We start from the raw sequence: 25604 nt of genomic DNA, 5'->3' as shown, positions 1-25604 counted from the left end.
GTCATCATGAAATGAGTTCATGAACGCTAGGTGCCAGAGAGGGTGTCCGGCCCACTGTGCCACACGAGATTTGGCCCTTTCCTGGTACGTTGTGATCTCACTGTGGCTGAAAGGAATCAAGCCTCTTCCCATGACCAGACCTTACAAGATCCTGACTGTTGACCAGCTTATCCCTGGTGAGTCTTGGACCTGGCTGCTTTTGCCGAGATGGCTGAAAGTTGAGCTCTTTTTCTTCTGGCTAACCTGCCCACCCCCTGCTGCACACCTCCCTATCCCCACCATTTTAAAAATATTTACTGTAGAAAATTTCAGTCCTACCCAAAACTAGAGAGAATATGGAAATGAATCCCCTTCAAGCAATCACCCAGACACAACAACCAGCTGCTTTCTTGATTTCTACTTATTTTTTTCTTGACTTACTTTTTTTTTTTAAGTATTAAACTTTATTTCTGGGATAATAGAGCTTTTTTTTTTTTTTAAGACTATGTCGTCCTCACAGGTTTTCTAACTTATTTACTTGGACTTAGAAAAATCTTTTTCTTTTCATTTTATTGTGGTAAGAACACTGAATATGAGATGATGGCCTCTTAACAAATTTTCTTGTGTACAATGCAGTATCGTTGATTATCAGTCCGTGTTGTACAGCAGATCTTTAAGTCCGTTTATCTGGTTTGACTAACACTTGATGCTGGTTGAGTACCAACTTCCTATAACTTCTTCCCCCAGCCCCTGGCAACCACTATTCTGCTCTTTGATTCCATGAATTTGCCTGTTTTCACTACCTCACATAAGGGGAACCATGCAATGTTTGTCCTTCTGTGACTGGCTTATCTGACATAGCATCATGTCCTCAAGGGTCATGCCTGTTGCTGGATACTACAGAATATCCCTCCTTTTTAAGGCTGAATAATATTCTCTTGTATGTCTACACCACATTTTCTTCTCTTTTCTCTTTTTAAAAGAATTTATTTATTTATTTGTCAGAGAGAGAGAGAGGACAAACAGAGGGAGCAGCAGGCAGAGGGAGAAGCAGGCTCCCTGCTGAGCAGGGAGCCCAATGTGGGACTCTAACCCAGGACCCTGAGATCATGACCTGGTCTAAAGGCAGATGCCCAACCAACTGAGCCACCCCGGTGCCCCTATCCATTCATTATTGATGGGAATTTAGGTTGTTTCCATATTTGGCTATTGGCACAGTGTTGTAGTGAACATGGAAGAACATGGAATATATCTCCAAGATCCTGATACATTCAGAGTGCTTGAAGAAGAAAACTGCCAACCAAGATTACTGTACTGAACAAGACTATCCTTCAGAAATGAAGGAGAGATGCAGTCTTGCCCAGACAAACAGCAGCTAAGGTGGGGAACATCAGACCCACCTTACAAGAACACAGAGGGGACTTCTTCAAGTTGCATTCAGTAGCAATGCAATAGCATAAGAAAGCATAAAGCTCCAAATATACAAATACAGAATACTGCAATGGCAGTGGGCAAATCCCTTCGAATTCTGCTATAAAAATTACAAGACAAAAATACGAAAAACAACTAGAAAAATGTGTTAATAGATACACAATACAAATGTAAATTGCAACAGCAATCACATAATCTGTGGCTGGAGGGGGAGAAGTTGAGTTTCTGTATGCAGCTCAAATGCCGGATGATGTTAGAACTAAGATATTTTTATCTATCTATCTATCTATCTATCCATTGACAGAGCAGGGGAGGGGCCGGGGCAGAGGGAGAGAGAGAATCTCAATCAGGCTCCATGCCCAGCATGGAGCCCAACAGGGGGCTCCATCTCCAAACCCTGAGATCATGAGCTGAGCTGAAATCGAGCATTGGAGGCTTGACCGTCGGAACCACCCGGGTGCCCCAGAACTGTGAGATGTTTTATGTAAGCCCCATGGCTACCACAGAGAAAACTGTAAAATTATGCAAAAGAGAAAGAGAAAAGAATCAAAGTGCATCAGTCCTACAAAGAATCAACAACGCAGAGGAAGACAGCAAGAGAGGGAAAGGTGGACCAAAAAACTCTTCAAAGACTGACAGAAGAATGAAAAAGATGGTCATAGTGAATCCTTCCCCTGTCGATAATTCCTTTCAATGTAAAGAAACTCCCCCATCAAAAGACAGAATGACTAAATGGATTTAAAACAACAACAACAACCACAACCCATTGATGTGCTGTGTACCAGAAACTTGGAGGTTTTATTTCAGTTTGGGTTTCTGTGGTCCAGTGTGCTCCACGTGGAAGCCCCATGTGGCCCGCCCTCCCAGCTCGCTCCCTTGGCCTCTCATGAAAAATCAGCCCGGTTGGGGGCGCTTTAAGACAGGGCTGTGCCTCGCTTCACTATCCTATGATTAGAGGGATGCCCCTGGAGTGTGGTTCCTTCTTGGAAGAGGACGTGGCTCACGACTGAGGGGTTCTTCCTTCTCTCCTATGATGGTGTCAGGCAAACAGATCACGTGGGAACCCTCTATCAGGTGCTCTTTTGACCTTGGCATTATACTGACCTCTCCTGCCAGTCTAGCCTCGAAAGAGGCCCTATCCTTTCCAGCACTCTGGGCTCAACTCCGTCTGCCCTTATCGATCCTCCCGTACTTGCACAGAGAATCCGGGAACACATCAATTCCTATCGAAGACTGAGAAGCAGAAACACCCACATGCCTCCATCCCCTCCCAAGTGTCAGATCCAGCAGATGGTCCCGAGAAGACTTTCATGAACAGTACCCTTTTTATAGGACGACCTCTCCTCCTGCCTTTCTAAGTATGTCTTTATGCACTTCATAGGAACCTTTGTTTTTATGTACGAAACAAACATTTAGGTAGCGCTTCCGATAAGCCTGGCCTTGCGTGCTTTGCAAATATCCCTTTAATCACCACGACAACTCCGTGAAGTAGATACTATCATTTCCCTGTGATATGAAGGGGGAAACTGAGGCACGGGGAAGTTAATATCTCGAAGCTGGAAGGCGACAGAGCCGAGACCCAAACCCCAGGTGGTCTGGGGCAGAATCTGGGTCCCACCCCACTTGGCGATGCTGCAAACTCCTGGTGGTGCCCTCATGAGCTCACAGCTGTTAGGACTCAACCTATGGTAAAGTTAACCTGATAATTGTTATCTTTGGAGGTGCGTGTTGTCAGGCTGAGGTTGCTAGGCTCCTTCCTGGGGTATTTAACATGGGTGGCTTTGTGAATGGGTGATGGCCCCGTGAGCTGGCCTGAAGACAGCAGAGGAAGGGTGGAAGTCAGGGCCTGGCTGAATCAACCCTCCCGTGAGCCCATGGAATCATGGCCTGTCGGGACAGCAAGGCCTCTTGCCTCCTCCCTTTATACAAATGGGGAAACTGAGGCAGAATGTGAGGTTCCCAGGCCAGCGTTTTTTTTTTTTTTTTTCCCCCTGCCATAACCATTTGTCTCCTGGTGAGCAGGACTGGGAAGGTAAAACAAGCCTCCAGAGGGATCGGAGTTGGTTGGAAATAGGGAGCCATTAAGGGCTGCAGAGCAGGGGAGGTAGCCTGTGGAAATAAAGGAGTAGTGTGTCATCTGGATTGGGGTGTGAGCCAAGGATCTGGTCGGCAAAGCATTTTCCAGGTAGTTGACCTCAGCCTAGGAGCCTGGATGAACTAAGAAATCAGGTGGGCGAGGCTGCCCCAGGGTGGGCCAGAGGAGCCATGTGGGAGGGGTGCCAGGCAACCCAAGGGGAGTCTGTCTGCTCACGGGTGGAATAGCCCGGGCTGTGTGTGGGATGTCATGGCCTTGGTTTCGGGTTGGAGAGGCCCCTTGCACCTGCCCAGTTTGCATTCTGGGCAGTGACTTGGCTGCCGCCGAGGAGAGAGCTGGCGGAGGCTGCAGGGAGACGCCAGGCCTGTGTTTTGAGCAGGAGCCAGGGCTGGATTCTGGAACAGACAGCGGGCCCAGGTCCAGTCCCCGTTGGCCCCTGATCAATGAAAACTGTCATAGGGCCAGCGCATTGCCGCTGCTGCCTGTGGGCTGCTGAGATGGGCGGGGCCTCCCGGGGCGGCGGTCCCCAGGGTCCCTGGCTCAGAGAACCTCTATCAGCGCGTCCCCGCCCGCCAAGGGTGGGTTCCAGCCCCGCCCCACTGCTCCGTGATTCATTGCCCCATTCGTTCCCGCCTGACATCTCCCCTAGGATGGATCTGTCAACACACGGAGCAAACACAAGACCTGTGGAGAGGAGGCAGAGGAGGGTTAGCTGTTTACTTTTTTGGCTGCTGTTTTATGCGCTCTAGGCTCTGTGCCAGGTCTGCAGGGCCTTTGGTAATGAGCAAGAAATGTATGGTCCCTGTCCTCGATGAGTTTATGGAGCCTAGTGGGGAGACTGCCATCCACAAGGAGTAGTCCTACAGGGCACGAAGGAGCACAGGGAGGCCGTCAGAGCTGGGGGAGCACAGAGTAGCAGCCATGCTGAGTCTGTGGGGTCCTGGGCTGGCTTCTCCAGGAAGGAACATGACAGCTGCGCTGGGCAAAGGAATCAGGTGGCAGCGAGGAGAGAAGGGTGAGAATGGTCTTGGCGGAGGGCAGATTTGGAGAGAGAAGGGGGTGGACAGTGTGGAAGGCACCTACAGTGGGGGTGGGGTGTGGTGGGCGAGTCTGGTTGCAGGTGGGTCTACCAGTGGCCCATTGACCCATGACTGTGCCACTCAACTCCTGTTGGCCTGGCCCAGCTCCTAATGGCTGCCCCTTCCATTCTCAAAAGTGACCTGGTTTGGGCAGTAAAATTATACAGGCATCCCAGAATCTAGATACTAGTGTTCTTATTTTACCGATGAGGAAACTGAGGGTCACAGAGACTCGAGTCAGTTGGGCCAGGCCCTGGAAAGAGGATGGGAATGGACCTGGGATGGGAACCAGGCCTGTCTGACGTGAAAGCTCAGGCTTTCCCATAACCCTGCACCACCTTTCCTAGTAAAGTGTAAAGTCAGAGACATATGGAACTTGAATATTCCCTGAGCATGACTCTGCACAGCCTTGTACCAGGGCTGCATAGGGTCAGGGGAGGCAGGATTGAGCAGCACTGGTTCAGTGGCCCGTGACAGAAAACAAGCTCAAATTGGTCTAAGTAAAAAGGGGAGATTTATTGGTTCATGTTGTTGAAAAGTCTAGGGGAAGTGCTAGCTTCAGGCATAGTTTGATCCAGGCACTCAGTGTTATTGGGACCCACTTTCTATTGTTTCAACTCCTGCATCTGTTTTCCTTCATGTTGCCTTTTTTCTTTGAAAGAATCTCCCTGTAAAGAGGTACAATGTTTTTCTTCAGTGTCACATTTCATTAATGTCAGCAGAAAAAGAGCAGATACCCTGGGATTGCATCTCTTTGACCCAAGCGTGGGTCATGTGCCCAACCTTGACCAATTCCTATGGCCAGGGATGTACAAAGTTCTCATTGGTCAGGCCTGGATCATGTACCCACCCTTGTGATGAGGGGGAGAGATCAGTCCTGTCTATGCCTTATGGATGAAAGTGGTAGAGGGCTAGGGTTTCCAGATACTATACAGGACATCCAGTTTTATTTATGTAAATAACATTTTTTTTATAAGTATATCCCAAATACCTCATGAGACATACTTATATTAAACAATGACTGAATCTGAGATTCATGTTTAATTGAGTGGCCTGTGTTTTTCTTTGTGAAGTCTGGCCAGCCTGTGAGGGGTGGCTCTCCAGGGAAAATCAAAGTGTTATAAGAAGGAAGAGGAATGAATGCCGGGAGGTGGGAAGTCGTTTGTCCAAATCACAGGAGGTGCCCACTACAGAGGCAAAGAGAGGGATAAAAAGCTTTCTTTCAGCCTTGGATTCCTCCTGAAGTCAGCCCTGAGAGCTATGGATATTCAAGGAAGGAAGTCCCTGGAAGAGGAGGTAGCTCAGGAAGGGTTCTCTGTACTTGAACTAGGCCCCAGCAATGGGGAGGGGCATATGTTGAAATGGAGGTGGGGTGAGTGGTAGGTGGGAGAAAATGCCCATTTCTCTCTGCCAACTGGCCTGAGCCCTGGTACAGGGTTTCCAGCCCATCACCTTTCGGGACTGGCCTTGGGGTGACCCATACCTTTGTCTGAGACTAACCAGCTTGCTGGTCACCTGTCTGCTCCATGTGAATTTACCAAATGTGTCAGATTCCTCCAACGATGAATCAGGTGGCAAACCATCAGGTGTGTCATAGAAGCAGAGCCTGAGACAAGGGTCATGCGCAAGTTATCATGAAGAACCAGGGCAGACCGGGAAGGAAGGGAGGGAGCTGCTGCAGGAAGCTCTGGAGCATGACTTCTGCTTCAGAATTGGTCCCCACTGGAGGTGAGGAAGCTGGGCTCAGGGCCAGATGGCGGAGGGCCAGGGGCACTTCACAGGTACGGGCTGCTGGTGGGGAGAGCTCACTGAAGGTGGGGGTGGGGCCACGTAGAAATGGCAGGGGATCCAAGTGGGGGCCGTCAGCAAAGGGCCTAGAGAAGTCGGGGAAACCCGCATGTTTGTGAGCGTGAGTGGCTCTTTGGGCAGATCGTCTATAACATCTGAGAAACTCCACAGTGAAGAACCCGGGATCACCTCCAAACCGAACAGCCCACAGCACCCTGCTTGTAGGGACACCAGTCTGAGAGCCAGAGCTTGCTGACTCGGCATCCCTGTCCCCTGGATTCTGGTGGAGTTAAGGGGCTCTTGTCTTTATTGCTAGCCTCTGTGGGGACTGATTTTGGCCAACTCTGGCTGCCGGCTTTGACCGTTCTGGATTCTGACTGTGGCTGTCCCACTCTTCGGCTTTGTGACTTTGGGCAAAGGGCAGTCTCCTTTTGGGGCCTCAGTTTCCCCATCTGTTCTCTGAGAGGGTCTTACCCTGGAGTTCGCAGAAAGGTTTGATGTGTGGTTTTATTTGTGTGGCGTTATTCCAGGGGGACCTTCTCGGGGGAGTCTGGACCTTTCCTCAGGTCAGAAGCTCTGCTGGTCTGGCTCTGACGCCTGTGGTCTGAGAGACTGCACATGCGCGTCTGTGTGTTTCTTCCTCGACATCCAGAAACACACGGGTTCGTGGCTCAGGAGCCTCCGGCTTTCTTCTTGAGGGGTATCGGTCCCTCCCACCTGCACTGTGTGCTTCTGCTTCCCCATCCAGAACCTCTGTCTCCTTATGTAAGAGGGGGTGAGGGCTCCTTGACCTCTTAGGGTTGTGGGTGAATCTGACAACCCAGGGGCTGCCGTGGGACAAGGTGTCACAGGTGCATGCCCTGCTGAGAGTGCCTTCTTGCCCCGGGACCCAAGGGCATCCTCCGACTTGGACGCTGGCCACATAGCATCTCCTCGGCCACCGTAGGCTTCCTGGGGGACCTCTGTGGCAACAGTGGATCACTGTGGTGACCTGTGGGGGTGAACAGCTGCCTTTCATATTCCTACACCCCCCTCTCTAAACAAACAAACAAAGAAACAAACAAAAACCCCCAAAGGTTTTGGCTTGCCTGAGAATGAAAAGAGTAGAATTGGGGAGGTCTGGAGAGAAAGCTGCCACCCTCCCCTGCTCCCAGTGAGAGCCCCGGTTCACGTGCTCAGCTGGCCTCATGCCATTTCTGGAATCAAAGCCTGTCTGCATTACATGACCACAAAGAAGGTCTTGCCAGCGCCGCCCCCACCCCCCAGCAGCCTGACCCCGCCCAGCTTCCTCTGCACCCACAGCCAAGCGCAATGGGGAGCAGGTGGGTTCCTGGTGGGTTCTCTTCGTGGGCTGTGTGGGGAGGGAGAAGTGGGGTCTGGGGTACAGAGAGGCCCCTTGCCCCCCTGTCCCTCCTAGGTGGGATCCCAAAGCACCCCATTTCACTTGGAAGGGCAGACCATACCTCCTGCTAGGCCCAGGACCCTTCTAGCTGACTTCTGTGGGTGAGTGCTTCTCAAACAATGTGGCCTGTTGCCATGGGTTTTAACGTGTTTTCTTCCAAATGCTTCACTGTCATTTCTGGTGGTCAAAGCAAGTGTGCAGGTTCCCGGCAAGCCATCTGACAGCCTTAACTCCAGCACCCAGGCACCATCTCTAGGAGTCCAGATCGGCCTCTCTGACCAAGGCACATGGAAACACGTGTCGATAATTTTAGCAGATGCCATCACTCCTCTCTGCACTTTGGTGACTGCTTTTCTCTTGGAGGAAAATGCGGGGAATGTTTTTCTGAGTTGGTAAATTTAGTCAGAGCCGCATTTAGTTGTGGAACACACATTCGTTGATCGCCTCCTCTGTCAGGCAGTATGTGGTATGTCAGATGGTGGTGAATGCCCCAGAGGCAACTGAGGCAGAGAAGGGGTGAAGGGGAGAGCACTGCAGTTTAAATAGAGGGGTTTGGAAGACCTCACCCAGGGGACGAGGTGAGCCAAAGCCTGAAACATGGTCGGGGAGCAGAACTATGTGGAGAAAGAGTTTCAGGCAGCGGGAATGGCATGTACAAAGGCCCTGAGGTAGGAATGTGTTTGCAGCTGGGAGGGGAGTCGGAGGCGAGGGAGGCCAAGGCAGAGTGCATGCAGGAGAGTAACAGCGGGCAGGTAGACGAAGGGGCAGACAGGCCAGGTGGGGCTTTGTAGGGCACTTGTAGAACTTTGGAGAATGGCTGAGGGGGGTCCATTGGTGGCCGTCACCCAGTGAAAGAGGATGACCACTCTGCATGGCCTGGAGTGCACTATGGGTGTGGGGGAGGTGAGGACGTGCTGGGTTCCAGGTACATTTTGGAGATAGAGCCAACAGGATATAGTGGGGATTGGTTGGAAGGGTTGGAAGGGCAGCAGCAGACCAAGTCCCGGGTTGCTGGCCTGAGTAGCAGGATGCGGAGAGCGGTCCTGGTCGGGTGCAGGGAGACAATCTGGGAGGAAGGGTTTAGGGCAGTCGGGAGTCATGTTGGGCACGTGAAGTCACAGGGGTCCTTTGAGCAGCTCCGTGCACATGGCCGGTGGGCGGGGAGCCACAGCCATCTCTTTAATGGAACAGTGCTTTAGAAAGCCTAGTGTCTTTTGAGTACAAAAGCATCGCATGTTCTTGGATAAAAAAGACAGAGAAAGAGAGGGAAGGGAGGGGAGGAGAGATAGCACAAATCCAGATTGTCTGGAAAGCTGGCGGCTGCAGGGGGCAGCTCCCCACTGCCCATTCCTGCTCCCCCAAGGGAGCCTCTATTATCGACGGGTAGCATGTCCTTCCAGAAACGTTCTTTTGTTTGTGAGCCCAGTGGGATTGGGCTCCAGGCTGTCCTCACCTGCTCTTCCCACTGCCAGCAGCCTCCGTTCCCGAGCAGTGCTGCTAACCCTTCTGTTCTTCCATGGCCGCCTTCTTATGGGACCCTCCAGGCACGCCTGTGTCACAGGCCCATTCCATGGGTATGGACTCTGAGCCTTACAGCCATGGATCTGGTGGCACAGAAACAGCTAAGATTCCAAATGCACGGAGGCCTCTGGGAGTTCGGATGTCCCACTCTTGATGCTGCCCAAATGCAGTGAGGTGGGGACATTGGGAGTTGGCGGTCACATTGCTAGGGAGCGGGCGACCAGACTTCACCAGCAGGCAGTCAGCAGTGGGAGTGGTGGGGGCTGGGGAGAGGTCGTAGGAGCTGGGCTGTGGGGCAGGGGAAGGAGGCCAGGACAGAGGGAGGGCTGGCACGGACAGGCATCAGAGGGCCAGGAAGATGACTTTTGCAAGTGCTTTAGGGACAGATGGGGCGGACTGAGCATGCACACGTGTGTGTGTGTGTTCGTGTGTGTACGCGCGTGTGTGTGTGTGTGTGTGTCTAGCAGGAGGGTCCCAGGGTGTGGCTCAAACCACTGTTCTCTTGTTCTCTGATGAAAATGAAGTGTCCTTAGATGTACAAAATGAGACGACCTCGTTCCCTCCATTTATTTAAGTGAGGACATGCCGGAAGCTCAAGTCCCTTACTCCCAAGGCTGAGGGAGACATCATGCTTCCCCAGGTCCCCAGGTCACGCCTGGCCCCCAACCGTGCCAGCCTGTGCCCGGGGCAGGGTGCTCAGGCTCTCCCTGGGACAAGGTGGTCCCGGCTCTCTAAACCATTCTCTGGTAGACAGATGACAGCGGTGTGAGGCATGAGCAGCCTGGCTCCCGGCCACTCCGCTCGGCAGGGCACACCCGCGGGACCCTGGCAGCAGACCCACGGCCTGTCCCCGGGCCAGGAGCTGCTGGCAGAGGCTGCCCCAGCTGCACGGGGATCAGAGGCACACCCCGGCCCCTTTGGCCGCTCCTGTTCTCAGCACTCGGCTGTGTGGCCCGCAGGCCGGCGGCGTGGCAGGTCAGTGGTGTGGTGTGTCCGTGGTGTAGTGGGATTGGTGGTGTGGCTGGCTGGGGGTGGGGTAGGGGGCAGGCGAGAGGGCAGGTGGGGAGGTGCTGAGGGCTGGCAGCCTGCTGGGGTGCTCCTGGGTCCGTCTTTGATCAGCTATGAGGCATCCCTGAAGGCAGTGGGGTAAGTGAGAAGAGAGGAGGGCGGAGAGGGAAGGACAGGGACCCCCCTCTCCATCTCCCCTGAGAACAGAGCGGGAACAGCTGTCTAATGGCCCGCTGACTGCTTGGTGGGTGTGCTGAGCGCTTTCCCCACACAATCACCCTTCTTCAAAGAGGTCTTTCCAGGCGGCTGTTGTCGCTCGTGCACTCAGGTGAAGAAACTGAGGCCCAGACAGGGAAATCATTGGTACTAGGTCACACAGTATCAAGCAGAGGATCCAGGGCTCGGGTTTGAACCCTCAAGGGAGTCGCCTCACTCCCCTAAGCCTCAGTTCCCCCCCTAGCTACAGGGGGTGACAACGGCACCCCAGCTCACAGGCCGCTCGGAGCGCTGAGCTAGGCACCAACAACGTGCTGAACAGAGCACTTGGCCCGTGCCAGCCGCTTGCAAAAGAAATGCTGGTAATTATTATCACTGAGTCCTTTATGTTCGTGACCTCAGTTCCTCCCACGCCCCGACAAGCCCATCGGATCCTGGTTTCCACCGTAGAAACTCCTTTGAACTGCCATCTAGTAGGAAAATTCCCATCACGCCAGCAGAGAAGCCCTAAGGCCCCATGTCCCGCCCAGCCCTGGACAGCCTGCCTTGCATTGGTTCATCTCCTGAGAGCGCTCAAGTCCTGAAGCCTGGAGATTAAGGCAGGTTCTGGGTGATGCCAAACTTTGCTGTTTCCTCTTGGCATTAGCTGTTTTTTCCTCCATGCCCAGGATTCCTGTTCCCAAAGAACAAGCCCAGGAGGAGGGCCTGCAACCGAATGGGGGAGGGATGGGGGGAGTATCCGCTGGGGCTGGCCGCCTACCTGGGGTGTCCCTCCTTCCTCCCCCCACCCCTTCCCACCTGTCCCATTGTTCAGGGTCGGGGAGGGGGCAGAGGACTTTAGCTCCCCGCCCTTTAAACCTTGTCATTCCCATAGCATGATCTGCATTCTGCTGAGGGGAAGGGGCTCGAGGTAAGCGGTAGACAGCTTGTACTTTAATGGTTCTGCATTTGTTTAATATGAAATATATTTTTCAGAACCCCAGCAGTAACTAGGACATCACACCCACGATTTCACTGATCTTATCGGTGAGACTAGGTTTCAAAAAGAAAGAAAAAGAGAAAGAGAGCCAATCTAAAGAGAAATGGGAATTACTCATGGGAGCCCAGGTGAGACCTAGTTCGGAGGAGGGGTAGTTGGGACGATGGCATGTGGATGCCCGCAGCTTGTTGGGGGGACAACAGACCAGGAAGTGGACTCTGCTGGCCCATTGCTGTCTCTGGCTGGCTATGTCTCCAGGACTGGACAGAGCTGTCTTTGGGGGTCATTTGCACTCTATAAGGTAGAGGGCCTGAGGGTCAGAGGAAGGGAGTGTGACGGCCCCGGAGTGAGACCCCAAGGTTGGAAGTCCTTCCTCTGCTAGGCAATGCCATCCCACTCCCTGCCCGCTCTCCACCTTCCTGAGAAGCATTCCCTCAAGTCCAGGAAGCCAGCTCAGCCTAGAGCCCCAAGATGTGGGGGGCAGATGCTGGGATGTGCCCATGGGAGTAGAGGGATTACATCTTGAGCAGATAAAAACAGTCAGGGAGAAATCCAAGGAATTTTAATTACTGCCGCACATCTTTGGAGTTCGAAGGCTTGGTCCTTGTAGGCCAGACATGCAGGCCAGCTCTGCACCTTGAAACCCTCAGAACCGCCTTCCCCTCTTCTGCTCAGCCCACCCCCTACTTCTCCACGTGTGCAGGGGCCCACCGCTCAACTAGTGGTGGCAGCCTCCTCCCTCTGGCTTCCAAGCTTGCCTGGGCTCTTGGGCTGCAGTTTCAGGGGACTGTGACTTGGTTCTGCAGGTTCTGCAGGCCAGGGTGGGGGGCAGGTCTCAGCTTTTGGTTGTAAGTGTGGAAGGCTAATCCTCATTGCATTGTGGATCAAACCTGCATTGTGATTAAGGCAGGTGAGAGCAGATCTGGCCCCAGGGCTCATCCGACAGAGATCTATCTATTGAGGGTTGACTATAGATCAGGCCCGTTCTAGAGCAGCATGGACCCAGTTCCCTTACCCTGGGGAGCTGGCTTCTAGAAATGAGCTGACCTAAGGTCTTGAATGATGGCGCTGTCCCGGGCACCGGCCTGTGTCTGTCCCTTCGTGAACTCTCACCTGGGGTGCACCGTCTCAAGCAGCTGGAGGTGACATTGGACACAGCCTTGGCACCAGAGAAGACTTTTTTCCCTCCAGTTCCCATGAAAAGGATCTTGTGGGGAGGACTCCAATTTGCTGAACTGGGGGACAGGTGCTGGACAGGGAGAACCTGTGACCCTCACTGGGGGCTACAAGGCCCTGGGGGGCTGCGGTGTCCTCAGAGGGGTGTCACTTGCTTGAGAAGAGGTGCCATTTCTTTCTTTCTTTTTTATTTTTTTTAAAGATTTTATTTATTTATTCAATAGACAAAGATCACAAGTAGGCAGAGAGGCAGGCAGAGAGAGGAGGAAGCAGGCTCCCTGCAGTGGACCCTGGGATCATGACCTGAGCTGAAAGCAGAGGCTTTAACCCACTGAGCCACCCAGGCGCCCCAAGAGGTGCCATTTTTTCCTGGCAGCAGCCTCGAGGTCTAGGTTCTGCTGACATCTGGGAGTCCCCAGGGTGGAGGGAACCCCCAGCCCCTTCTGGCCTATCACTGGAGCTCAGGGCCCCCAGGAGCCTCCCTTCCCCCAGCCCTTTGTCAGTGGTTTTCTTCCAGCCCTGGCTTTGCACGTTGCACAGATGGGGAAAGAAGGGGTTCATTCCTTGCCTTTATGACCTGCCATGCCCATGGGCAGAGGGGCTCACTGGGACGGAAGTAACAGATGTCCATGGATTAAGGTGCACAGTGGAGATGGGGACATTGGGGCCCAGAAAGTGAACGGCCCCAGCTTTTTTCTCGGTCTTTAATTCCTGCTGGGTCAGGAGGCTGGAGCCCCCGAAAGCGTCTTCTCAAGGGGACCATAAGCATCATCCTGGCCCTCTGCCCCCACGCTAGAGACAAGGAGCCCAGGGCCTGGTGGTTCTAACTCCACTCTGCCACTTTCTCTCCTTCAGTGACCTGGGGCCAGTCTCTTACTCTGGCTGAGCCTCGGGTCCCTCCTGTCAAGGGGGTTACTGTGTGGCGTTTTATGAAACTAGAGTCAGTAGCCCAAGTGACCCAGGAATGTACTAGAATGCTTCTGAGGACGTTGACGTTTCTCACGCCCGTACCCCTCTCTCGTGCCTTCTCTCCCTGGTGGTAACCACAGGGATGCCTGCAGTTTGGGTGCCCTCGTGGTATGTGTGTGTCTGGTCTTTTCTTAGAAGTATGAGGCACATTCTACTTCGCGTGCCCCCCATGTGGTGTGTCTCTCCGAATGCTGGGATTTACGGACCTGCCCATCTTCCGAACCACCATGTGGCGTTCGTGGTGTGGCTCTGGCATGGTTTCCAGCATGTCTTAGATTCTTGGTGAACTTGAGCAGGCCTCCCTGCTGCTCCTGTGAGAACATTGTCCTGGGTGGGGGGGGGGGGAACGCTAAGGATTTTGTGGGAGTAAAATGAGAGAACATTCCGAGCGTGTGGCAGAAGTAGGGCACTCTGAAAGGTGCAGAGAAGCCCACACTTAGTGTTTCCCACTACGTGTGTTTTGTCTGCATTTTCTCACTGACCCTTGACATCTAAATCGCCTTGTTTCAGAAGAGCAGCACGGGGGCCCAGAGTGGTTCACCGAGGCGTCTGCTGTCGCTCGCTGCTGAGGCCAGCTGGGCGCCCTGACTCCCGGGTCTGGCCAGGTTCTGGGAATGGAGCATCCCTGCCCTGGATGGCCAGAGCCTGCTCCCGGCGAGGCCTGCCCACAGCGGCGCCGGACCCCCCAGGCACGCCCGGCTGGCCTGCCTCTGCACCGCGCGCCGGGCGGACAGAGCTCGCCAGGAATTTCCTGGGGCAGCTCCAGGCCAGACTGCTTGGGTGGAAGGGTTACAGGGTGGCTGGGTCGTGCCTCCACCCTTCTCTTCCCCAGTACGGCCCAGTCCCGCACCTTCTTGGGATCTAGAAGTTGTGCCGTGTTCTATGGGCATAAGGAGTTCGCTTTGAAACCCCGTGGCACCGACATCTGTTAGCTCTTAGAGAACAGAAACATTGACAAAGAGCTGCTGGGCAGGCGGTGGGGGGAAGATATTAAGCTCAGGAGTAGGAGTCTCAAAGACAAAGAGGAAAAACCCCAACCGAACTCCAGCCGGCTCCCAAGCCCTGCTTTGATGTGGTTTCCCGTCCCCGGAGGCCTTATAAGGCCTTATGCCTGCAGTTCGGGGCTCTGGGTTGGTGCTGGCTGCACACTCAGCACCCGGAGGAGCTGGCCTCTCTTCCTGGGGCCCAGCATGGGGCAGGGGAGCTGCAATGCCAGGACATGGGGGGGAGGAGGGGAGGAAGGGAGGCCTGGGCCCTGTGGCCTGAGAGGCCATGGAGCCTGGCCACTGGGCAGGGGCAGCCTGGCATCAGGCTGGGTGCAGCAGGAAGTCTGGAGATCTAGGAAGGCCTTTGATAACAACTTAGAGCCTAGTCTGAGGTCAACTGTCCTCAAGGCTAGAGGAGGGGGGCCGGGGACCAGGGGCCGGAGTGATGGCTGAGTAAAGGAAGAGTGAAGGGAAATCACTCACCCCACGCCCCATACTTGGGTTTCCTACAAGGCAGTGGGGGAACCAGGCATCTGCCTCCTGGCCCTGCTCTGATACTTACTAGCTGTGTGACCTTACGCGAGTCATTTAACCTCTCTGTGCCTCAGTTTGCTCATCTGCAAAGTGGGGAATAATAATGGTACGACCTCAAAAGATTGCCGTGAGGATTAGACACAAAGCATTAAAAAGAGTGTGCTGGGCGGGAGCGTGTTTCTCAGTGTCTTTGAGGGCGTCTTGGGGCTAGTGAGTCCTTGAGATTCTCTGAGCAATGTTCTGGTAGCTATTTGACAATTGGAGTAGAAGAAATAATAAACAATAACTACCGGTCTACGAAGCCCCAGTCGTGGTATTAGGTGTCACTTTAAGCGCTTTTCTGTGCAATGACTTACTTAACCCTCACACCCGCCCCGAGACGTCACGCGTGCTGTGGTCCCTGTGTACAAATGGGAGGCTGAGAACATTCCTTCACCCCCATGCTTTAGTTTGCATGAAGCCTAGCTGGGACTTGAACTGGGGTCTGCCTCCTTCTGCAGTGGGGCTCCTCGTGGGGCTCGAGGCAGTCAAGGGGTCTGAGTGCCTTCCTATAGGATGGTCCTGAGGGCCTGGCCCCACACCTTGTTTGTGGGCCCCCCATCCCCGGCCAGGGTTCTGCTGAGTCCCCAGTCTCGTGGGGAGGAGCTGGGGGCCTTTGAGACCTGCAGCAGCAGCAGGAGGCTGGGCCCCCGCCCACGGAGGTACAGCCCGGGCTGTTCTCCTTGCATGTCTGTAAGTGTGGTCCCTGGTCCCTGACAAGTGCCAGGACTCTTGGCTGTCTCTGTCCCCAGGCCCACAGGAGCCCTGATTCCACTGTCCAAGCTCGGGCCGGGCATCTGAGAAAACTGGCTGAAATCTTGGCTCTGCTGAGGATACAGAGCGGGTCACCTGGCCTTGTGGAGCCTCCTCCTCGCTTAAATACAGGGCTTTTGGGAATCTTGTTCCCTGGAGGTTCTTGGAAGAATTCCCTCGGTCAGTGCCTTATGCGCCGAGAGTGCTTGGTAAATGAGGCGAGTGGCTCTCAGTCCCTTTATCCCCTGTGTCCTCTGTCCCTTTAGGATTGATGACTCTTTGTAGAAAAAAAAGAAAGGGTAACAATTATAACTCTCACTTTACAAACCACAGATCATTTTTATGAGCGTTTATTCCTGGAGAGATGGAAAGTGCAGGGCAATGGTGAAAACTGAGGGAGATAATAAATTTGCTTACAGGGCACCCCGCATGGTGCCTGGCACTGAAGAGATGCCCGATAAGGTCCACTGCCCTGTCATTGCTGGGGTTTATCATTGTACCCATTTTACAGAGAGATAGACTGAGGTTCCTAGAAAGCAGTGGTTGGCCCCATGTCCAAGGGTGAGGGAGGCCATGGAATCAGGATGTGCTCCTGTGTCTGGCTCAACACTGCATTGCCTCTGGCTTAGTGATTCAAAGCTTGAGGACCGCAGACATGGTACTCCCGGGACCATCTGGTTTAGCAGATGAAATGAAATTTTTTTTTAAAGATTTATGGGACGCCTGGGTGGCTCAGTTGGTTAAGCAGCTGCCTTCGGCTCAGGTCATGATCCCAGCATCCTGGGATCGAGTCCCACATCGGGCTCCTTGCTCGGCAGGGAGCCTGCTTCTCCCTCTGCCTCTGCCTGCCTCTCTGCCTGCTTGTGCTCGCTCTCTCTCCCTCTCTCTCTGACAAATAAATAAATAAAATCTTTAAAAAAAAAAGATTTATTTTATTTATTTATTTTTAAAAGATTTTATTTATTTGACAGAGAGAGACACAACAGGGGGAACACAGGCAGGGGGAGTGGGAGAAGCAGGTTTCCTGCTGAGCAGGGAGCCTGATGAGCCCAGGCAGGACTTGATCTCAGGACTCTGGGATCATGACCTGAGCCAAAGACAGATGCTTAACGACTGAGCCACCCAGGCCCCCGTGAGATTTATTTTAGGGAGAGAGAGAGAGAGCACATGCATATGCTCAAGCAAGTGGTGGGAGGGGCAGGGGGAGCATCTCAAGCAGACTCCCCGCTGAGCACAAGAGCCCCGTGTTGGGACTTGATCTCGCCACCCAGGAAATCACGACCTGAGCTGAAGCCAAGAGTTGGACGTTCAACCGACTGCCCCACCCAGGCATCCCGGAGGAGATGGATTTTTGTCAGTGGACCCTGGTGCTGGGGAGCTTTTACGGTTCTACAGAGCAGGATAGGGTTTAGCCCGAAGAGACCGACCCCTGAAATTGCCAGAGCTCTGCTTTCCTATGCAGAGACATGACTTTACTGTGTCAGAGAGGTCGGTCCTCCCCGCAGACAGTCCTCAGAACGTATGATACACACCGCGAGGCATCGTTATCGGGGTTCCAGACGGCTACTTTCTTGGGGATGGCGTTGGAGTCTCTAAATGCCTCCAAGCGTGCTGGTAGGAAGATGCACGCTCGCGAAGGGGTGCCTGACAGGTCCTGCCTGCCTCATTGGGAGCGATCAGGGTGGCGGGCCGAGGTCAGCGCCGAGCCCCCACTTTCCAGAAGACCTCAGCGTGATCCCCTTAAAGCCAGTCGCCTGGGAGGGAGTGCTGCCTGCCAGCCTGTCTGGGGGAGGCGGCATCCGTCTTCCTCTGGCATGAAAGATGGGCTCTAATTGGCTGCCGGAGTGTCCCAGCCATCTAATGATGCCGCCCCAACGCGTGCCTTCCCTGTCACCCGCTCCCAGCTTCCCTGTCAACTCCGGTGCTGTTAACAAAAACAGCCAGTTTACAAGCCCAGGAAGTGTTCGGTGATTATGGTAATTGGCAGAGGAGGGGGGAGAAAACGCCTGGGCTCCAGGAATCAAGGAGCCTGGTTTTGAAGTCAGTGGGACGTCAAAGGTCTGAATGACCACATTTTCACAACCTGCCAGAGGGGGGAGGTGATTTGGAAGAAGAGGTAGAATGGAGAACACCAGCCCTAATCCATAAAATGTTAGCTGTTGATCCTTTTAAAACAAAACAAAACAAAACAAAACAAAACAAGAGACTTCTCTCCAGCTGTGTCCAGCTGATAAGATCAGCTCTACCAAGCATGATTCTGGTTTCTTTCATCAAGATAAGCACTGGTGTTTCTGTTAAGTATCTGAGGTGCTTGGATTTTTCAAAGAGAGGGTGCATTCTCTTTTTCTTTCTCTTTGCACTTTTTGTTTTTGTTTTTGTTTTTCCAAAAAGAGAAGCTGGTGACAGCTGCTGAGTTTGTTTTTTTTCTTTTTTTTTTTTTTATTGCTTGTCATTTTGTTTTTCCAAGAAGCACTGCCAAAAGCGTTATTGTGGCATCAAAAGAGATAAGGCAGAGTAATCCTCCCAAACTTTGTCTCTCTGCCGGAAGAGGAGCCTTTCCCAAAGTGGGTTCCTCAGAATACGAATTCCACGTGATGCTTTTTGAGACACAAAACTCCATGGTCTCAGAAGATTTGAGGAACGCAGTAGAAGTTAACCGTGTGGATATTCAGTGTCTGTTACCATAGTAAATGCTTCAGTAAGGGATCAGTCTGACATGAAAACAATCTTTTTTTTTGATCACAGAACTCTTAATGGCAGAGTCCCAGTAATGCAAAAGATGGTCTGACAAGTGCTGATCTTGCTTCTTCTATATATCTAGGGTCCTCCTGCAGGGGTAGGGCAAGATAGGTAGCCTCTTTGTGGACATTTCAGAAACTTCACAGCCCATGGGCTAACCAGACTCCCCTTGTCAACCTGACAATGCCTGAGTGACAGCCTGACCAGGCTGGTGGGGAGAGACTCGGCCACTGGGCATCCTGAACTCACACGTGGAGCACAGGGCAAGGCTATGAAAGACCAGGGTAGGTTCTAGAAGGTGTGTGCACTGGGGAGAGGTGGCATGCATGTCCAAAGATCACTCAGGAGGCTGAGCATGCAGTTTGCTGAATGTGATGCTGGAGAGTCAGGAGTCATGTTAGGAGCAGTAGAGACCCACTCCCGTGCACACCAGGCCCTCTTTTTTTTTTTTTTTTTAAAGATTTTATTTACTTATTTGAGAGAGTGTGTGTAAGTGAGCACAAGTTGGGAACAGAGGGAGAAGGAGAAGCAGACTGCCCATTGATCAGAGAGCCCAAGGCGGAACTCGAACCCAGGATCCCAAGGTTGTGACCTGAGCCGAAGGCAGATGCCCAACTGACTGAGCCACCCAGGCGCCCCCACACCAGTCCCTCTTGGCAAACCCATAGAGACAGCCTGCCTGGGACCCTCTGCTGGGGGAGGGAGTCCCACTGAGATCCCTTCCTGGGACCCACAGGGGTGGCTTGTTAGTCCTGAGTCCACCAAAATTAACTCTGAGGGATAGAGCAAGGACGTTTTCTCATCTTGTCTCTGTCTTTTTGGTGGAACTTCCTTTCTGAGAGAGAAGTGTGCAGTACCATAGTGAGCTATAGGCTGAGAAAACCTACTTCTTAAAAGGCATGGTGACAATCCACTTTTCAAGCAAGAGTATCCACCAGAGTTGACCTAGATTCCCATCAGAAGAATCAGGGCAGGACCCCTGCTTCCTTGTGACCAGCCAGGCACACGTTCGGGACACCATCCCAATACTGGGTTCCTCCTTGACTCTGTCGGGTACTTACTTAACGTCCCTGCTTTGTCTTCCTCTAGGTGCTCGTGGGTGACGTTTTCAGAGAAACGCTCAGTGAGGAGGAGGAGGAAGACTTTCGGCTAGAAGGTACTAAAGTTCGTCACTCTTCCCCCAGGGGCACTGTGAGATGGGGAAGGGGGCATCCGGTCTACCGCGCGCCCTGGGCACCCTCCGGAAAATCTGCAGACCAGGTGGAGGACGGGACCCCAACTGTCAGTGCGGATGGTAGGGTGACAAGCAAGAAGGGAGTGTGACTCTTCATGGGTCCGCGCCCAGAGTGGAGCTGGGCTCCTGAGGCTCACGTCCTGGCTCCGCTCCGTATTGGCCGGGGAACCTTGGATACGTTGTTTCAGCTCAGCTTTCCCACTGGGGGGAGTGACCATAAGGTAAGCACTACGTAAAGTAGCCGTCCTATTTCTCCGATTCTCAGTTTGCATCACTCACTTGGAGCACAAGCTTGCCTACCAACAGCCCCCCACTGCCCCCTCCCGTCTCACGTCTGTAGCTCCTGCTCTTGCCTTTGTTCGAGGGGAGGCCCCTGTTGTAGAAGGACTAGGATCCTGGAGCAGAGGGCTGGCGGGCCACAGGCGCCCTCACTTGACTTTGGGCAGGGCGCGCCACCTTCCTAGAAGAGGCTTGGTTTCTGCATTTAGAGAGTGGGAACGAGAGCCTCCTCCCTGCTTTAGTCCCTGTGCTGGTCCGAAGGACAGACGGCAGCATTTGCTAAGTGGGATGGCATTTATTTCCATTTTGTACTCAGGGAAGAGCATCACTGAACTGGGGAAGCCTTAGGTTGGTAGGAGCCTTGCGGTGGAGGTGAGGATGGGCAGCTCGCAGGAGAGCGGCAGTGGGGGTGGGGGAGGGCAAGAGTCTTGGCGGGGAGGGGGATCTAGGCCTTGGGGCCCTCTAGGGCCTTGAGAGGAGAGCAGACAGTGCCAAGAGTTTCTCGAGGGGAGCCTGGGCCAGGCCTGAGGACCGTGGCCATGTGCCGCCTGTGAGCTGTCAGCCCCGGCCATCTGCCCTCAAAGAGGTCCCCCAGCTCGTGTGCACGTTAGACTTTGAGAAGCAGAAGAAGACTGTTTCGAGAGATTCACTCAGTTGCCCAGGAGTTGGAGGCAGGCTGGGACTCAGGGATCTGTCGCACTTCGCTCAGATACAAGCAGGTCCTGAATCAAGGGTTGAGGGGAGTCCCGTGGACGGAAGACTTTGTGCGGGCTGTGGGCCATTCACCTGCGGCGCTGGGGGTGCCACTCAGAGCCTCTGCTTTGCTTCTGTCATTCCCCTTGGCTCCACCAAGCCTTCCCCCTCATCTTTGGCTCCATAGAGAGATGCCAGGAGTTGGTGCTTTGAGATCTGGGGGGGTCAGGTAAAGTTGGGCAGGATATAAGCCCTGGCGGTTCAAGTGACCCCAGACATTGATTCCATGGGCTTCGTTTCTCATTCCAGTTATATATTCATTTCCTGCTCATTCGCATAGTGACTCATTACCAAGTTCCTTCTCTTGTTCATGCATCCCTCCACCTGCTCCGTCCATCCCCCACTTGCTACCCATCCAACCAGCCACCCGTCCGCCTGTCCCTTCATTCACCTATCCCTCACCCCTCACTGACCCACCACCCACCCACCCGCTGGCCATGCCCCACCCATCCATCCATCCATGGGTCTCCCTCCTCTCCTGTCCCCCGTCCCCCAGCCCGGCCGTTCTGAGTCATCCATATTCCCTCCTCTGCCCGAGTGTTTGTCCCCCGTCCTTTATCGCTTCATCCATTCATCCACTGACCCATCTTCCACTCGTCTGTCTGTCTGTCCCTCTTGTACTGAGCCCCTCATTACTGCCCCAAACGAGGCCCTTCTCTGTCCATCGCAGCTCCGTTTACAACCGTGTCATTGACTTCAAATGAGAGGTCTTTCCCCGCAAACAGACACGGAATGGCCTACCCGTGGAATCTCCTTCCCTCTGGAGGGGAGGGTAGAAGGAATGCTGGCCTGAGGAGCGTCTAGACCGGGCTTCCCTCAGCTCTGGTCACAGCCCGCTGCGGATCGTGGCCAGGTCCCCCCAGCTCTGCGCCTCATCGCCCTCTGTCACCTGATGAGTGGGGACGTGGAGCTGGGCTTTGTGGGTGCGCAGAGGATGTGAGCTCCTCACAGGGAGAGGGAAGCCCTGCGGTGGGGAGAGGGCAGCGCTTACAAACATTGGCCGATGGATCGGGGATGAAGGTGGGGTGCCCAAGGTGTCCCAGCTCCTGCTGGAGAAACGGTGTCAGCTTAACTGCACTGGGGCTGACCCCATGGCCCACCAGCAGCATGCCAGGCTCAGAGGGTGGCCCAGGCACCTTGCTAGTCCCTGGTGATGTCCAGGTGCCACCACTCAGGAAGGAGGGGATTGGGAGCCACTTTCCTGCCTCACTTTCCCCACTAGGGGGACGGACTAAGTTGTGGGTGGTGTAGGTTTTTGGCTTCTTTCTTCAAACAACAGTTTACACAGAAGCAGAGAACATAAAACATCAGGCTGCAGAGAAATGCAGTGTGCCCTGGCCAGTATGTTTTACACAGAGACGATGCTCTGTGTTTCCTACGTGTGTGAGTGCAGACCGCGTGCGTGTTACTGTGTGGCTGGAGGGCTCGACAGGCAAAGATAGGAGCTCCTTTTGGACCTGGCAGGAGGATACTAAAACCGGAAAGAGCTCTCCAAGAGGACTGTAGTGTTAATGGGGATGAATGTTTTAACTTTCCCAAGAAGAATGAATTGAAAGACTCACGGCAGATTTTAAAAAGTGAATGATGAGTAGATGAGGTGGGAAGAGAGGCTGCTCAGGTTTGCACCGGGGCCGGCCTGCCTGGCTCCGACACTCCTGGGAGGGATGCTGGGCCCATGACTGTCTGTGGTTCCGTGGTCACCCATGGCCACGGCCGCGGCCACAGAGAAGCATCCACCTGGCCCCGGGGCATGTCCCTCTGTGGTCCGGGCCTAGCTAGAGCACTCCGGATCCTGAATCTCTTCTTTGTCTTCCTGTTGGCCAAGTTCATTGCCTCTTGGCAGGCTGGAGGGCTGTTTAAGGGAGAAAAAAGGCCATCTGAGGCGTGAAGATAAAAAGAAGTCTTTTAGCCATCCCCGGAGAGGCCGGCTTCAGCTCCTGCGTTGTTATGTAAAGCCGGCCCTAATCCAGCATCTTAACCGCCTTAACTGGCCAGCTGGGAGCTTGCGGGATGGCAGATTAAGTCTGGGCTTGGTGCGAGGGCTGCGGAGCTCCTTTTGAACTGTGGAGAGAACAAAGTAAACATCAAAAGTCCCAAGCTCCAAGAGCTGGCTGGGCGTGGCAGGGGCGGGACACTCGGTAGGCTTTGCAGAGGAGGAGGGGAGAGGGGACCCTCCCTCTGCTGACCCAGCAGGGGTCTGAGCACAGGGGAGGGACACCCCACACTTCACTGGGTCCCCACCTGGCTTCCCTATCTCCTGGTCGGTTGGGACAGGTGGTGGCAGCCCATGGCTTGTGGCCTGAGGTGCAAATTGTTGGGCAGGACCTCCTTACCCCGAATGCCCCCCTCCCCAGAATTGCTGTGTCTGGGGGTGTCCTCCCCACACTTAGGGCAACTTTTGCTCTGTGCCCTTGACAAGGGAAAGACCTATACATGGCCACAAGTCCCTCCTCCCTGGGTCCCCTCTCTCCCTTCCACTCAGGGATGTTCCCACCCCTCCCAGAGGCTTGATTCTGGTTTCTGGCCACAGACTCCCAACACCGTGTCTGTTTCCTATCCTCCAACCTCCCCCCTTGGGGCTGGAAGCAGGTGCATTGGTGTCTGTCTGGCATCTCTAGAAAGCTGACTCCAGAGGGCTTGAAGTCAGGTGACACTTCCCCCTAGGAGCCCAGGCCCTTCCCCCAGCCTGGGTTTGGCCTGACTGGGCCCCTGGGGGTCCTCACTTCCCTGGCCCCTGGATGGATTCACTAGGATGGAGGGCCTTGCCAAGCAGGGTGGTAGTGGTGCTGGGGGGGCCTAAGGCCCTGGGGGTCTGCGTAGCCCCCACTCTGAGCTCAGGACCCATCTGACTCCCCATGGCACCCAAAATTTGTCTCCCTACCACCACCTCCGAATCTGCGAGAGGCACCTTGCTACCTTTATTCAGGCTTTTGGGGGATTTGCAAGTCGGAACCCGGATGCGGCCTGGCTTTAACCGGCACCGTCTGGGTGACTCTGGGTGAATCTGGTTTTCATTTTCCTTGTTGGGGGTCATTGGAGCCCTCGTGCAGGGTGCCCGGGAGGACGGTGAGGTGGCTTACGCGAGCACGGAGAGGATCGTGGTACGGAGTAAGTGCCCAGCGTACGGGAGCTGGCAGGAGTCTTGTTGTTCCACGGGTCCCTTCTTGAAGAGGAGCCAACTGGTGTTTATAATTATTTACTAGTCCAGATCAAAGAAGACCTATTTTCAAAGCTTCTCTAATCCTATTAGAACCTCTCCTTCCCCTCCCGGTGCGTGACACAGAGTCTGGTGTGCTTTACGTGCTCAGTACATACTCCTGGAAGAATGAAGTCAACAGCACCAAGTCCCTGAAGTCAGGCAGTCCCCTCCTTCGGGCCCTCCGGGCAGGTCCCACATACTCCCCCTTGACCCCTGTCCCTTCGTCCCGGCCCTCAGGTGTGACGTATCCACCACTCACAGACCCGAGGAGCCCTCAGGAGGCCATGGGTCCTCCTCATTTGTAGTTGGAAAACCGAGGCCCAGAGAGGGGATGTGACCTGTCCAAGGTCACACAGCAGACTGAGAACAGAACTCGGGCCTCTGGCAGGGTGTCACACGAGGGATGCGGGAGGGGCCGTGCAAGTTTCTGGTAGTGGCGCCCAGCCAAGAGGTAAAACCCGGTGAAGGGTAGAGGGTGGCATGTCCCCCTCTGAGGAGGTGATTGTCAGCCGAGATGCAGGCGCCGGGAGGACGCCAGCCACGGAGGGCGGGAAGGGAGAGCAGCCAGGAGGAGCAAGCAAGCAGAACCCCCAGGGAGAAAGAACCTGGGGTTTGGGGAAGCACAGAAGGGGGGCCTATGCAGCAGAAGGGGACACTGGGGATGAGGGTGGGCGAGTCAGCAAGGGCGGGGACCCCGTGCCTGCTTGTAGGCTGCTTTTGAAGAGAAAGCACTGGATACTTGTAAGCTGTGCTTAACAGAGAACTTGCGGCATCTTGAACGATGGGCCCTGTGGCAGGAGGAGGAAGGAGGCCATGGCAATGACCGGATTCCAGCCGTGTGGGCCAGGGTGATGGCATCGGCCTAGCGTGGGGGACATAGGGCTGGAGAGAAGTGGGTGGGCCTGGGGGCTGGCGTGGGAGACGGGAGGAGGGGGAGGGGGTAGATGAAGGGAAGAAAGGGATCTTGGGCTACCCCTCCCCCCACCGTGGACTCCTGGCTTCAGGACCAACGGCAAGGCGGGGGCCCCTTCCGAGGTGGCATTTTGGTCTGGCGACCGTGAAGGCTGACCCCCGGGGGGCTGTGGGACATCCCAGGAGAGATGCCGAGTAGACAGACGGTTGGACACGGAGTCTGGAGGTCGGGGAGCAGCTGGGAGGGGGGAGACAGCGAGAGCATGGGAGAGGGAGGACGTCTCAGGACCTCTCCCCTGCAAAGTCCTGTCAATCACTGGGGCTGGCCGGTGGTTCCCTGGAAGTCGGAGAGGAGGAGGAGGTGACCAAGGAGCAGCAGGATCCCCCCCCTCCTCCGCCGCCCATGGAGGGCAGGCAGCCCACACCCTGCTGGCTGTGTGCTCTCAGTTCAGAGCCTGTCCTCCGGTGAGTTTCAGCGAGCCGAGCCGGACTCCACCGGGCGGCGGCAGTCCCCCCCAGCGGCCCGGGTGACA

At 54.5% G+C, this 25604-nt stretch overlaps 1 protein-coding gene across 2 annotated transcripts in view; it reads left to right on the top strand.

Annotated features, from left to right (window-relative positions):
• NKD1 (NKD inhibitor of WNT signaling pathway 1) overlaps window positions 1-25604 on the top strand; it is an 85330-nt gene that overhangs the window by 37026 nt on the left and 22700 nt on the right. For both annotated transcript variants that reach the window (XM_044256180.1, XM_044256179.1), the window contains exon 4: window positions 19784-19850. In XM_044256180.1, the coding sequence (XP_044112115.1) occupies window positions 19784-19850 (67 nt within the window). The remainder of the gene's footprint in view (window positions 1-19783; window positions 19851-25604) is intronic.

This window comes from Neovison vison, chromosome 7 (genome assembly GCF_020171115.1).
Source record: "Neovison vison isolate M4711 chromosome 7, ASM_NN_V1, whole genome shotgun sequence".
NCBI classification, from domain to species: domain Eukaryota; kingdom Metazoa; phylum Chordata; class Mammalia; order Carnivora; family Mustelidae; genus Neogale; species Neogale vison.
This window is presented reverse-complemented; position numbering and strand designations above follow the sequence as displayed.